The sequence below is a fragment of the Indicator indicator genome, chromosome 5 (genome assembly GCF_027791375.1).
Source record: "Indicator indicator isolate 239-I01 chromosome 5, UM_Iind_1.1, whole genome shotgun sequence".
Classification (NCBI taxonomy): Eukaryota; Metazoa; Chordata; class Aves; order Piciformes; family Indicatoridae; genus Indicator; species Indicator indicator.
In genome coordinates, this window is record NC_072014.1 from 17,671,393 (window position 1) to 17,685,553 (window position 14,161).

Here is a 14,161-nt window from a genome sequence, read left to right on the forward strand (position 1 = left end):
AAGCTTATGTCAAGTACTTGAAAATCCCTTATACTTGTATTCTGCTTCTTATGATTTTTGGACAGAGTGAAAATGAATATACCTGGCTTGAATCAGAACTTTGCAAGAGAAAGGACTAGACTTTCAAATCCCTGTGAAAAATGTGTATGGCGTATGATCCCTTTACATATCTAGATTTTTCTGGGTTATTTCAGCAGTATGTTTTCTAGCATACTTAGATGCTTTTCTTTGTTTCCTGTTTGTGTTTTGTTTTTTTCCCTTGTTTTCACATTTTCATATTTCAATTTTTAATAGGGTATAGTCCTCTTAAGTCATTGAGTAAATGCAACTACAGTGATAGAACACTACCTTTGTAATGTGTCTGTCTCTCCAAGCGTGATTCACAGAATCACGTCCTTTTATATGAGCCATTATAATTTGTGGATATTGTTATGTATCAGCTGCTGCTGAGACTTGGCTTATACTGTGCATACAAAGGCGGGAGCTTGCAGGATTGCTTTGTTGTATTTTTCCCTTATTTCCATCCTTTTCCCCTTTTAATTAAATAATTTTTTGTTTTAGTCTTAAATGTACTTTTAAATATGTCTCAATCCCATCTATAACCATTACTCTAAATTATTTTTTTGTTTGTTTTGCAGAATATAATGATCATGTAACTTCTCTTTATTCTCAGCTCACTGACATTAGTCTCAAGTAGCTGCTGCTGTTACATGATAATGTTATTGAGCTATGTGTAAGCCTGAGGAACGAAATGGCCCCGTTTCATATCTGACTCAGGGTGAGTGAGAATAACTACCTCCCAGAACACTTCAAAATCTGTCTGCAGTGAAAAGCTCTTTTTTTAAGGGAAAAAGACACTTGCCAGATGCTTGCTTGCGTAAATTTGAGTGACTAGAAAACGTAGAGAATAGGAAGAATGCCCAAGTCTTTTGGGTTGTGTTTTTTTTTGTTTTGTTTTGTTTGTTTGGGGTTTGTTTGGTTTGGTTCTGGTTGGTTGGTTTTGTTTTTTATTACAATTTAATGTGTATGTGCAAATTTCTCTCATCGAAGTATCAAGCATTCAGATAGCTTTCTAGAGAAAAAGTTACTTCTTAAAAAATACACTGTATTCATGGTGGAATTCTTAACACTGACTCAATACAGAGTTGCACTTATTCTAGAGCCAGGACATGTCAGCTGAAATTTTTATATGTGTGGTTTTCCAGCCCTAACTTTAAAGAAGAAAGAAAGGAAACTGAATTTTGAAGATAAATGGGACCTTTCATGTAACAACCTTGGTTTTTGAGCCAACATGCACATCACGAGTTAGCACACTTCAGTTATGGTAGAAGCTGTATTACTGTGTGAAAGATGTATTTACTGTAAAATCTTGGTGGATGTTTGCCACCAACATTTTCATCTTAAACACTTTAGAAGGGACTGGTAAGACTTTTCAAACACAGATAATGTGCTCTACCAAATTTTCAGGTCTCTCAAATCCTGGGAAGACAAGGGCTGGAACTGCTGTGTAGGAACAGACTAACTCCTGGGAGCTAGCATGATGTGGTCTCTGTCTGTATGTACAGGTCCTCTCCAGAGTCCTACCGGTCAGAGTATGCAGCTGAAAACCCTCCTAAAGCTAAGGTTTAGGATGCTTAATGCAGGTATTTTTTCAGAAGGGCTTTGCATCTGCGGCTGCCAACAGCTGTTGGAGGGTCAGTGCTGCATATAATGAGGTCACCTTTTAATTTAGTTGCAGAGCTTTAGGCAATCAAGGTTATTTTAAAATTTCAGCTTGTGGTTTTTAATTCTTAAATTAGTAGCCAGAGATTGGCTTAAGGACTCATTTTTTCCTCTGTTAATGCAGCTAAGACAGCACTTTGTAGTAAAAGTGAGTTTGTAAAAAAACAAAGGTGAAATTTGGACAGTGGTTTCTTTTTGGAGGTCTGGAGGTAATTTTCTATATGTGCTGGCAGCTGGGATGCTGCTTTAAGGTGCATATGTGTTATTCAAGTCCTTGCCACACTTAGTTGTTTTTTCTGGGTGTGTCCATATTAAAAATGGTTTTGGTCACATCAGGAATGCACTTTTGATATAACTGTTCTGATTTTCCTGGTTAACCGTGCCTTTGTTCATATTTCAGCGATCTTGGACTTTACCAGCTGAAAGGTTTTGTTAATTTGAATGAAAGTAAACTAAAGCATGCAGTCTAGGAGTCTGTGTATCTCTTGCTGCAGTGGTAATGGGCTAATGAAGTACCATCCCAGTGCTTTCCAAAGTAAACCCTCTTTAAAAGGTTCTGGTGCTGTTACAGGTAATCAGCAGCAGCTGTCTGCTTCATCAGTTTGCCTTTTAGTCCACACAGCTTCCTAATGCAGATGTCTGCCTCAGTACTTTTAAATGAGTCTAAACCAACTGAGTCTCATTAAGATCTTGTAGATTATTGGAATAATTATTTAGTTATATTTTGAATTATTTGCTTTCTGCAATCAAACTTGTGATGTTTCTGACAAGCTAATGTTTTAAAACTATTAACTATTTTATTATTGAAGAATTACCTTTGTATATTTATAGCCTCTAAAACAACGTAATACGACAACACATTTGTTTCAAAGCCATTTACTTCAAAGAACAAAAACTACATCAATGTTGTTATAAAAATTTACAGAAAACAAAGGGGGGTATGGGAAGTTGTTTATAGTTTTAAAAATACATTGAAAAGTTATGAATGCCAAAGCTCTAAGCAGATTAAATTTTCAGGTGAAGATGTCATCTAAGATCAGCTGAGTTGAGGATCTTGGTTGCTTGCCTTGAAATCTGATACTTACACTTAAATGATTTAGTGTGACAGTGCCTAGCCTGTTTTTTTAGGATCACTACTCTTATTTTTTAAAAAAAGCCGTTAGGTACCTAGACCCTACAATTACTTTCAATAATTATTTTTTGTTTCAATATTTGATGTGGTGTATATCTTACTGTACTCTTTAAAATTTTTGTGAATTTGATGAGAGAACTGTCAGCTATATGAAATATGACTATGAACTCCATTTAAAACACTTGGTCATGCTTGAGAAGGAAAGTGTACAAATACTAAGATTTTAAGCATGGTCTAGAGTTAGGAACATGATTAAATACTCCATCCCACCATATAAATGACTACTTAACCTTTTCATGAAGCTCGTTGCCACTTATGCACCTGTGCCAAAGAACCAAACAATTTCTCCTGGTAATATATATGACAGGATAATGAGAGGAGTATTCTAGTATTACTTGCAAATACTGTTTTGGGAGGATTGCTATGATTGCTTTTGAGTTTTGTGTGTGTGTAGGTGTGCTTTCTCTCATTCCCCTCTCTATCAGAGTGGTAGATATGACAAAGTTCCATGCTGCTGTGGTTCTTGGGCTGGAAAAGGGACCTTGTATTTGAAGCCTCTTTCCTTCTCAAAGCTGAATATACGTGCATTCTTGCCGGGAAAGAGCTCTTCTGCACAGCTCCATGAGACAGACTTCAGCTGACCCAGTTATTTAGGAAGTGGTGGTAAAGATTAAAGTGTAAACATCAGGTTTTTTTTTAGTCAGGAAAACAGAAGTATTTTGAGTTACCCTAGACCCTTATTCTTTTTATAAAGAGCTGTCCCTTCTGTATTGGTTTAGCAGCGTACTTTAAAAGAAATACACACTTGCACATGTCTCTCCCCCTGCCATATGAAATTTTTCTTTGGGTAGCTTGGCTCATTTATCATGATGAGTTTTTTATTCTTTAGGGACAGCTATGCATATTTCAGGCTCTTGGATTGTTGTCTAGGGACTGTCATTTACTATGTATTTGTGTAGCTCTTACAAGACTGTCTTCTAGCTGGTATTCCACATAATAGTTTTAATTGTGAAGGCATTGAAGACTATTATAGACAACACTAATAGTTGTGTGAAGGCTGAGGATCTGTGTGTATGTAAAAGTTGAAACTAATCATTAGTCTCACTTGAACAGTCTATTGTCTTCCAGTGTTTCAGTAGCATCTCCTGTTGACATCTTTTTTGTTGAATAATTGTATTTGGAGCAGTGGGTACAGCTACAGTCATCGGAAAATGAAAATCTCTGCAACCACCATTTAGTGAGGTGGAGGAAATATATTTGAAAGTAATCTTAACCTTTGCTAGAGATGCGATAATAAACATGCTTTAAAATAGAGAGCTTGGAAACAAAATAATGAGTTGTTGTGAGTTATCGCTGTGTGCAGACTGATTTATTGCCAACTTGTTATTTCTGAGATCTGGTGTGTCACAAATGTGCGTTTTCTCTATTAAGTGACACCTCTGCAGCTTGGAACCTTGTATGTTGGAACTGGTCTTTGGTTTATACTATATAGAATTGTAAAACGCAAAATGCTTATTTTGTAGTAAGTGCTATTAGTTGGCTTCTAATAACAATTTTGTCTGCTTTTTAGGTATGAAGCGTCCATTAAGTCCTGAACACATCTTTGAAGATGGGATTATGAATCAACCAGCTATTCTACAGGGCTTTGAAGAAAAAGGATTGAGGAACGACAGACAGGACTATCAATTAAGCAAAGAAAAAAAGAAGGTACTGTTTTCTTTCTGTGAAGTGTGCAATATACAACTGAACTCTGCGGCACAAGCTCAAGTTCATTACAATGGGAAGTCTCACCTGAGAAGAGTGAAGCAGCTAAATAATGGAAAGCTCCCTACAAGTACAGCCACTGGCACTTTGTTTGCAACTACAAACACAGGTACACGATTAATATCAGATGTTGGATTTTGGTCGAGATCTAAGGAAGCTTTTAAGCTCTATCTTCCCCCACCCAACATAATCATTAAATTTAATATAGATTAAGACTAATAATTAATAATATCTTGCCACAGTTAGAATTAATGGTCTCTTTCTTTCCTGCAAAGCCAACTTGTATTGAAGCAATATTGCATTAATGCCTGATTAGTGACTGAGTTGGGACTTGTGTAGTTGAGATATGGTCTATTTAAAAGAGACTGTTGTGGCTTTGGATAGTCATGCATTTTGTCTTTTGCTTTTGTTTTGAAAGGATGCTATATGTACAGGAGAAAAAGATAGGTAGTGGTCAGACAGGCAGAAGGAGAGCTGGGATTTGCAGGCTTGGCCTTTTCAGTGGTCTGGGTTTTAACTATCTTCATTCAAGTGAGAAGTAATTTAATATAATACTTTTCACTTGGCAAAATAAAGATCCCAAATGCTTGGGCAAAAAGTAATTTGCATGCATAATGTAAAGGTAAAAAGCACATAATGTGTTTTTGTTTTGTGTGTGTTGTGGTTTTGATGTTTGTTGTTGTGGGGGTTATTTTTATTTCACAGTTAGACTTGGTTTATAGCTTTTCTGAGAAAAATGTAGTGTTTCCTTACTTCTCTGCACATATAAGAGAGTGAACATGTTGAACAAATAGGTTAGATCTTGTATGGCTGTGAGGGTAATGATGTTGTGACTCTCTTTCCTTTTTTTAAGGGCTCCTGGCATAGTCTAAAGGATTTTGTTGCAGGATTATCCTTCTGTGATGTTTCAACAGCACTGAAGAGAATTTGTTAGAGCAGTTTAAGGATGCTTTGCTTTCTGATAGTTGACATAGATTTTCTTCCCTTCCGTTTATTTTGCTAAAGAAAACTTAGCAGGTTTAGACATTCTGTAGAGTCCAAAATGGCCAAAGCTGATCCTAAAAGGTTTTCTTTACATCTTAAGCAAGTACAGCAAATAATCCTTTGTAGAGGTTAAATGAATTTGTTCCAAATTCCAAGTACCCACTGCTCCAAATGAAACTGTTGTTTAGAAGAAGCAAAAGTTGCTGTTTCTTACCACTTGGTATTGATGAAGTAACAGATTTCAAATCTTAACTAAAGAGATGGTATTAATTTTGTTAGAGATATTTTTTATTTATGTAGAAACAGTCAAGCTATATTAAAGAGTTTAGCTGTTGCTGTCTTGCTTAGGTGGTGTTTTTGTTTTTGTTTTTTATTTTATGTTGATTCTTGTTAACTGAATTTCCCTTTTCTTTCATTGTTTTGTTTGGTTTAGAACCAAGCAGTGTGAGGTTGTCACTTGGATAAAGCCTGTGGTCCAAAAGATTTAATTCCTATTGAATAGCACCTGTGCCTTATTAAAACAGCTGAATATCTGAGGAATTCTTATTTAATTTCAGTTCTTCTACATTTAAAATGTCAATACTATATATTTTCCATTGCTTCTTGTTAGCTGGACTCCTGTATCTGATGTCTTTGATGTCATTCCTGGGGATGACACCTCTGACACTATTGCTCAAAGACTACTCTGATAAGGGTACTTTATATTTGCTGGGTCATGTGCTGTGGAGTTACTATACAGTTTAGCAGTTAAGATTCATGTTTGGTTGTGCTTTGTTCACTGGTCTCTACATTACAGTGTATCCTAGTTATTTACTAGGTAGGCTGGTCTTTCCAGTGCATGTCAAAACAGACATTCTATTCTCACAGGTGGGGGGTGTTTGTTTCATAGCAGTTAAAAGAAAGGAATGCATTGTACACACAGTTTATTATTATAATTGCACAGACAATTTAATACGCTGCTTAAAGGCCAGTAGGAGAACAAGACTTATTGAAATGTAGTTCTCAAGGAACATTTTCCAAAAATAAGTAGAAATTAATTTTCTTATAAATTGACATTATCCAGGCTCAGTTTTAATCCATGTGCTCTGGAGTGTTATTACCTCTTGTAATGGGAGTCTGCCTTTCCCATTTCTTTGGCTAACATTGTAAACAGAATTAATTGTGCAGGTGGTAGAAGAAATTATGTTCACCTCACCGGTGAACAGACTTTATTCCATGTGTGAAGGAAATAAATAGCCATTCTCACTCTTCATTGTTATAACTACATACCCTTCTAATCAATGGTTCAACACAGCTCTGGAATATTTTTGTAAGTTTTCTGCTAATCTCTCATTGGAGTTTTCCTCTGTCACCATAAGATGAATGTGAAATTAATAATATTCCTGGGGGAAAATAAGGTGACTGTAAAATCTAGATGAGAATAAATATTCTCTGACAGTACAGAAACCAGGATTAGAGACCTGCCAGAAATCTTCTTGATTCTGTGTGACAGAACTGATTTGTGCACCATCAATGCCTCCAGCCTTCTTGGCTCTTGGTGGACTTTCTTTCAAATGGGGATGAACATAAAGGAGTTGTCAGATATATTTTCATATTCATCCTCTCCTGAGATCCTCCTTGTGACAGACAGCCTCAAGTTGTTACAAAGTATCCTTTTAATTGTTGACCTCCACTGTATTTTACGATTGCACCATCTGTTTGTTGTTTCAGTACTAGGTAATGCTCCTTGTACCGCTTCAAGAGTTTGCTAAGACTTGATAACTGTGGAAGTCTGGTTCTTGGCAGTAATACTCTGTGATGTATAGAAGAGGGAGTTTTATATATTTGAAGTCTAAATATACTTTTAGAGAGAACTTTAAATTTATTTCTCTATATTTAGAGTATGATTGCCATAGAATTTCAAAGTGTATTTAGGAACATATTTTTCTAAAAAGCCTACTCTGTTTCTATAGTCTTTTATTAAAATTTTGCTTGCCCCACACAATCACTGAAATCTAGAAGCTATTTTTGCTGTTGCACCTCTGCCTGTGATTTCAGTAACTTCAAGAAAAATTGCATCTAAAATTAAGTTTAACAGCTGCTTTTCTTTGTATTGATCAAATCTAGAAAATTACTAAACAGGAAGGCTTTGGTGATTTAATCCATCTTATCGAACGCATTTTCTTTAGATTAGTGTTAAAAAATGTGTGTGAAGAAAACTATTATACTGGAAAAGTATATTGTGTGTGATATTAGAGCCTTCAGTTTTGCTTACATTAATTATTGTTCATTACCAGTCATACACCTTCTCCATTTTAGTGCAGCTAAAGGTGAAGTTTGTCACTGATGCCATTTGCAGGGGCCATCCCTATCCTTGTGCCAGGCATATCTGATGCACAGCCAGGCTTCTGCCAGAAGGAAATAAGCAAACAAGAAAGCATGTATTTGCTTCTGCAGATTGAATTGGAAATTATTTCAGTTATTTCCTATAAACAGGAAAAGAAAGGGTAGTTTCTTGCAACTTTGGGGAAATGTGTTTTGGAATGAGCTTGTTAAAAGCTTTTCAGCAGCATGTACTGGAACCCTGCAGCAGTGATAACTGCGGGTCAGGTCGCAGCTGCTTGGGGTACACATAATCCCTCCTGCTACCCTGAAAACAAGGGCCTAAAGCATCTGTGCTTCAAAGAGGGAGGCATCGGTTTTGGGAGTATGGTACGGACTTGGCTAATTAAATATTGTTTGCCTCTTTATCTGCTAACAGATAACTAATGAGTTGCGTGTTGAGAAAATAAAGGTAGGCGAGGACGAGATCTGAGGCAGCCAAGGCTGGGGCTGGCTGCGGGCTGGCAAAGTTTCCACGAGGTGGTGCTGCAGCCCGGGCATTGACCGGGCGAGCCGCCGCCGTGGGCTTTGCCGGGCTGTTCTGCCTCGCTTCTTTTCCTAAGCCTCTTTTTTTAATTAAGCGAGATATCTGTATAGGTAACACCGAGTTGTTTGTTCATATATTTTGTGGCCAGCTTTGTAGGTGACATCGTTATGTTTTTCCCAGATCTGCTTTGAGGATGACACCAATTTTGTGTCACAGTTTCTCATTTCTTGTTCCTGGGGTGCTATCTCGTGGGGAATCTTGTGATTGCCGCCTTTGCACCCATGCTAACATGGCAATAATAAATAAATAGACTTCTGTTGTGTTCATGACTTAAATCAGGTCACAAAAAGGGCCTGGTAATGGTAGTGCAAGGAAGAAAGTAAAACGACAGGCTTGGACATGGGAGAGGAACAAAAGACTGTGGAGAAGGCAGATTTTCTTCACTTTTGGCAACAGAGCTTAGAACTGCTTTGCCTCCTTGTGTGATGCCATGTTATTGGAAGCTGGAATAATGCCTTTTAAGTAGGCATCCCTTCCAGTTAACAGAAACAGGGAAGCTCACAACGTGCTCAGAATTACCTTTCAAAGGATCCATGGACTATAACTTGAGTATTATTTCGCCAAATGCCTAGAGTAAGGAAGTGTGAATAGTGAAAAGGACCTTCCTTAACATCTAATTTTGATTAAGCATTAATTATCTAATAATTTGACTTTTTCTTTCTCTCAAAGATTAAAAGCGACTATTAGTAGACATTGAGAAATCATTCTGAAAATATTTCAGCTAGCCTTAAATCCACACACCCACCTGTGGCCTGGTGCCCTTGAGGAAGACTTTTTTGTTTTTGTTTTTGTTTTAATGAAACTGTAAAGCAATTACCTTGCGAGGTGACTAGGTCAATGCAGGATTAAACAAAGGTCTGTTACAACAGAATGAAGCTGTGGATTTTAGTAGAGTTTTTTTCTTGTTTTTCAATTGTCAGAAGAATCTCATTCTAAATGTAGGTCTTTGTATGTAGGTTTGAATCCTTATCTGGGCCAAGACTAGCTATCTGGCAAGTAGCTTCATTGACATCTAAAGCTGCTTTGTGCCCACCTAATGGAGAACAGATTTTTTGCCCACTTCAAGCCTCTTGATCTGGATTCTCAAATTCCTTATCAATGTTTGTCTTTCATTTTTATAAAGATGAGCAAGGATAATCAGGCTTCTATTACAAATATATTTAATGAATTATTTTGCCATGTACTCAAAGGAACTGTAAGCAGTAGCCAAAACAGTAAGTGAGCAGTGTGGCACTAAATGCATGCACACATAGCTATACAGCTGATGTGTAAGACTATAGACAAGAGGGGAATGGTAGAAAGCACTGTACTCTTACTTTTTCTTGTGTTATGCACAAACCTTTTTTAGACTTACAGAGGTCATCACTTCAAAGTTTGTGAGCCGAGTCTTACTAAGTGTGTGCATAGATAGCTATAGAATTGATGTGTAATACTATAGAGGAGAAGATAGAAGATAGCAGAAAGCACTGTGAGCTTACTCTTTCTTGTATTATGCCCAAGTCCTGTTTTAGATTTGTAGGTCAGTGCTTTTTCTGCTTCTGCATCTGCTGCCTATAGCCCAATCATTTGGAAAGCACTTTGAAAAACCCTGCTGCTGCAAGGGCACAAAGTGGAGTAATACCTTGGGGCTTTCACCACCAGCCCTCAGTGTGAAAGGGAAGTTGCGCCCTATTTTGCTATCCTGTTTCACTGCTCTGTTTGGAGAAGGTGAATTTTTTTTTGCTAAAACCCAAAACTATTACCTTTCTCCAGTATAATAGTAATTTTAAAAGAGTTGCAACTTAGATTAGTGAGCTGTTGGGAAACAGCGTGCCACTTCTCACTGCAGGGTATGTCGATGACTTCTCTTATTCAGTGGTCTTTTGAACAAGATTTCCTTTGCTTTATGGTTCCACATTCTTTCCATCATTTGAGTAACTTCCACAATTGAAATGCTACATAAGTTAACATTTTTCTTACAATATGAAATGTATTTATGATAAGTGATTTCTATGTTTCTTTCACATTAGTTATGATTAGTTGCTCTGAAATTAAGGGGATCTGTTATACTGTTTCAGTGCACTTGATGCTCCTTACAAAATGTTGATGATGAGATTTGATATTGGGGAGAGCTAACATTAAAGATGGTTTCTTCTTTGCAAAGAACTTCAAACTGTATCTACTGTGCTTTGTGTTTGCACTGTGAAAGTACTGGTAAAATTCATAAAAATAGGTGGCTGGTTTGTGTACGTACTGGTATTATTCAAGAAAAAAAAAAAGGAAAGTTGTTATTTCATTGAGGTTGGTTGTTTTTAAGTAATTGTCAAGATGCATTAGAGCAAAACATTAAAAAAATTCCCTAATGCAAAAGAAGAAAACCCCACCTTTGAGTAGACAGCTGAGATGAAAAGGAATCTATAAATGCAAAGTCATCATTTTTATTCAGTGTGCATTCCCAGCAGTGATTTCTGTATTAAAATGACTGAAAAAATAATAAAGACAAATTTGGTTATTATTTTTTGTCTTCCAAAATCATTTAGATACTCATCTGGGTTGTAAGTATCCTCATCTGGAATAAAAAAATCCTGCCAAAATTTATTTATAGCTGTTTTGCGACACAGTAGTCTGTTTGGATAACCGTACAGGTATTATAATAAAATATCCTGTGTTTTTCTATTTCTTTGCAAACTTAACCTAGTCATGATTACATCTGATTCTTATTAACCTGTGTATCTCTGTGGGTATGAGTCTGCACAGCGACACATGCCCTCTTACCTTTTTTGGGAAAGAAAATGTATGAAGTACCTTTAAAGACAAAAAGATTTACATAGTGGGAAGTCTGTGTGGGAGTAGGAAGAGCATGAATTTAATAAGCCATGGAGATTTTTCATAGTAAGTAATTAAAAATTACTGGGTTTGAAAGATGAAGGTGTTGGTCATATAATGTCATACTTTTAGTCATTGATTCTGTACAGATCTTTGCTGGGTCAGTATTCTAAAATTTTTCATCTAAATACTTATGCTTCTATTTGTATATAATAGACTTTGTTATGTGGTTAAAAAGTACTTATTTGTTCATTTGCATAATTCTAAATTAATCTTATTTAGAAGAGCTGTAAGGAATCTTTAATTTTTATTACTGTTTTTTTTTTTTTTCCCCAATAATCCACCTCATCAGAATACAGGCTACTGATTCTCCTCTGTCTCGTGCTCATTGTAGAAAAGACAGAGCTATTTTTAACATTGACACAGTCTAGAGAGACGATTCTTCATTCTGTGTGGTTTGGAGCTGAATCTGTAGAGCCTTTCATAATATCCCTTTTTAAAATGATTTGTTTGAATTTGATCGCTGTAGCTGATTCCATGCATTGATAATGAAGGCTTGGGTTGCTTGTTTCTCAGCATAAATTCACCTCAGACTTCTACTTTGACAGTGCTCTGTGTTTCAGTACGCATGAAGATACAGAACTGAAATTGCTTTGCTTTCTTTACAAATGACTCAGAGTGTGCTTGTCCTTCCCTAAAATGTTGCCAGCATGTGAAGGATTTTCAATGAGCAATGCAATAAGCCAGCATCTGGGAAGGTTTGAGGCTGCACTGGTATAACAGTGTACTGTCACACAGATGATCAGGGCTGGAGCCAAGTCTCTGTAGCACCGTAGATCATATTGGTCACATACTGGAAGTTTTGTTTACGTAACTTGGTTGCTGTTTAGGCTGCTTAAATAATCTTGCCATAATGTGGAGTGGACTTCCCAGTAGAGGTGAGCACGATTTTTATTATTAAACTTCACTGAATTGCTTTGTGATATGATATTGAATGAATGCTTATATGTTTGGCATTATTTCTGGGTGCATGTCCTTTGTGTTTTAGTTATTCCAGTGGAAAGGATAAGGAATTGGCAAGGGATGTAATACACAATTTTATTCTCATTTAAGTATTAAAAGTAAGTCTAAATATGTGGCAAGCTCCCTTTACTTGCTTGCTGTTTGCAGAGGGCATCTTTCCAGTAGGTGACTTCCTATGCATTTTAAATGTTTTTGGAACATGTCAGTGATGCTGTATTATTGTTACAGAAAGAAGCTCATTAGCAGTGTGACTAAATACCTCTTACCAGAGCTTGCCTTCTGGCTTGTTAAATCTCAAATTATAGTTATAATGATATGTAAAACACAAGAGCTGTTGGATTCTTCAGATAACCTAAGAAAGTAAAGAATTAAGTAAATTGTATACGTGATTTAACATCTTGCATATGTCTGTCATCGTTAATATTGAAAGTTATGATCTGTCATGCCCAGGATAGCTTCCAGTATTTCATTTGCACTGACAGCTTGCTTGAGAAGGGTATAAAATTACTGCCACTTTTCTCTAACCAGTTAAATTGGAGATTTAGTGCAGTAAGTTTTATCTAAGGGAACAGATAGTGTGCTAAAGGTAGCCTGTGAAGTTCTAGTAATAAATCTTAAAGCTCAAAAGAAGCGTTATCGTGAACTAAATAGACTTTGTACCTGTGTGTTTAAAAAAAAAAGTGTTCTTTATTGGGAATTTCTCCTAGACAAGAACACAAAATTAGTTTACCTTAATTACTTTTAAGCATTGCTGTTGTAATATATTTCATCTGTGGTAAGACCTACTCTGATTATATTTGTATTTGCTAATAGTAATTTTATTTATTTTTAATAAAAGAAGGAAAGATACTGGAAAAAAAATAAAATGTTTTTCTTGCTTGCTATAGAAATAGCTATGCTTACTATGTAAAAGACTGCTGTGGGCTCTTTTTTTATGAGGAACTAGGACAGCTCATGCATTTTCCTGCTAAATATATTTATGAGACAGCTGTTTTATAGCTTTCAGCTCTAAAGTTATAGATAAGTGTGTATTTGTTTGACAGAAGATTCGAGAATTTCCATTTACTGCCAGTACATGTAAAGCTTGGCTAAGCAGACTGCATCAGGAGCACACACCATTTGTATTAGCCAATCTGTCTTTGCAAGTCCCAGGGCCACTATCTTGCTAGAAGCCACTGTGTGCTTTTGAAAGCATGAAATTAGTTTTATACTGAGCACATGGTTTCTCATTTAGCAGTTCTTTTTATGGTAATGGTCAATTTATGGTTCAGTGCTAGAATTTTGGTGTTCTGTCAAAGCTGATAGCTTCTGCTAAGGTGTTCCTTGGAGATAATACCAACCAAATAAACCCCAAAACAACAACCCCTACCCAAAACACCACCCCCTTCCCCCCCTCGCAAAAAAAGACCCCAACCAAGGAACAAACAAAAAACAAACCAAACCAGCAAAAATTCAGTTTGTGATGGGGATCATAGGAAAAACCTAATAAAAGGAAAGTTCTCCCCAATGACCTAAATTACTCACATTTATGATAGCATTTTGGAGGTATTTTGTTGTAGTCTTTCAGATGACATTTGTAAGCATGTTTGTCATTCATGACATAATTGTTAAATTCATTGTCACCTTCTTACACTACAAACAGTTTTATAATCACTTTGCAATAAGCTTTTTTTATGACATGGAGAATTACTGTCCCTCGACTAATATTCTCTGTGTGCTTATTTAATGATCAAGGACAAAACACACTTCTAGAATGTACACGAAACACCCTAACTATTCAGTAGAGAATTTTTTTTTTTAAACAGCAACTTTAGAACACACTG

The 14,161-nt window shown here is 36.3% G+C and overlaps 1 protein-coding gene across 3 annotated transcripts in view; it reads left to right on the top strand.

The window, feature by feature from the left end:
* The first annotated feature begins 647 nt into the window (after positions 1–647).
* ZNF385B (zinc finger protein 385B) overlaps positions 648–14,161 on the top strand; it is a 132,166-nt gene continuing 118,652 nt past the window's right edge. For 2 of the 3 annotated variants that reach the window (XM_054381115.1, XM_054381116.1), the window contains exons 1-2: positions 4,427–4,670; positions 8,469–8,484. In XM_054381115.1, the coding sequence (XP_054237090.1) occupies positions 4,427–4,670; positions 8,469–8,484 (260 nt within the window). Of the gene's footprint in view, positions 703–4,424; positions 4,728–8,468; positions 8,485–14,161 lie in introns of those variants that run through there. The other variant, XM_054381117.1, reaches the window with a different exon arrangement.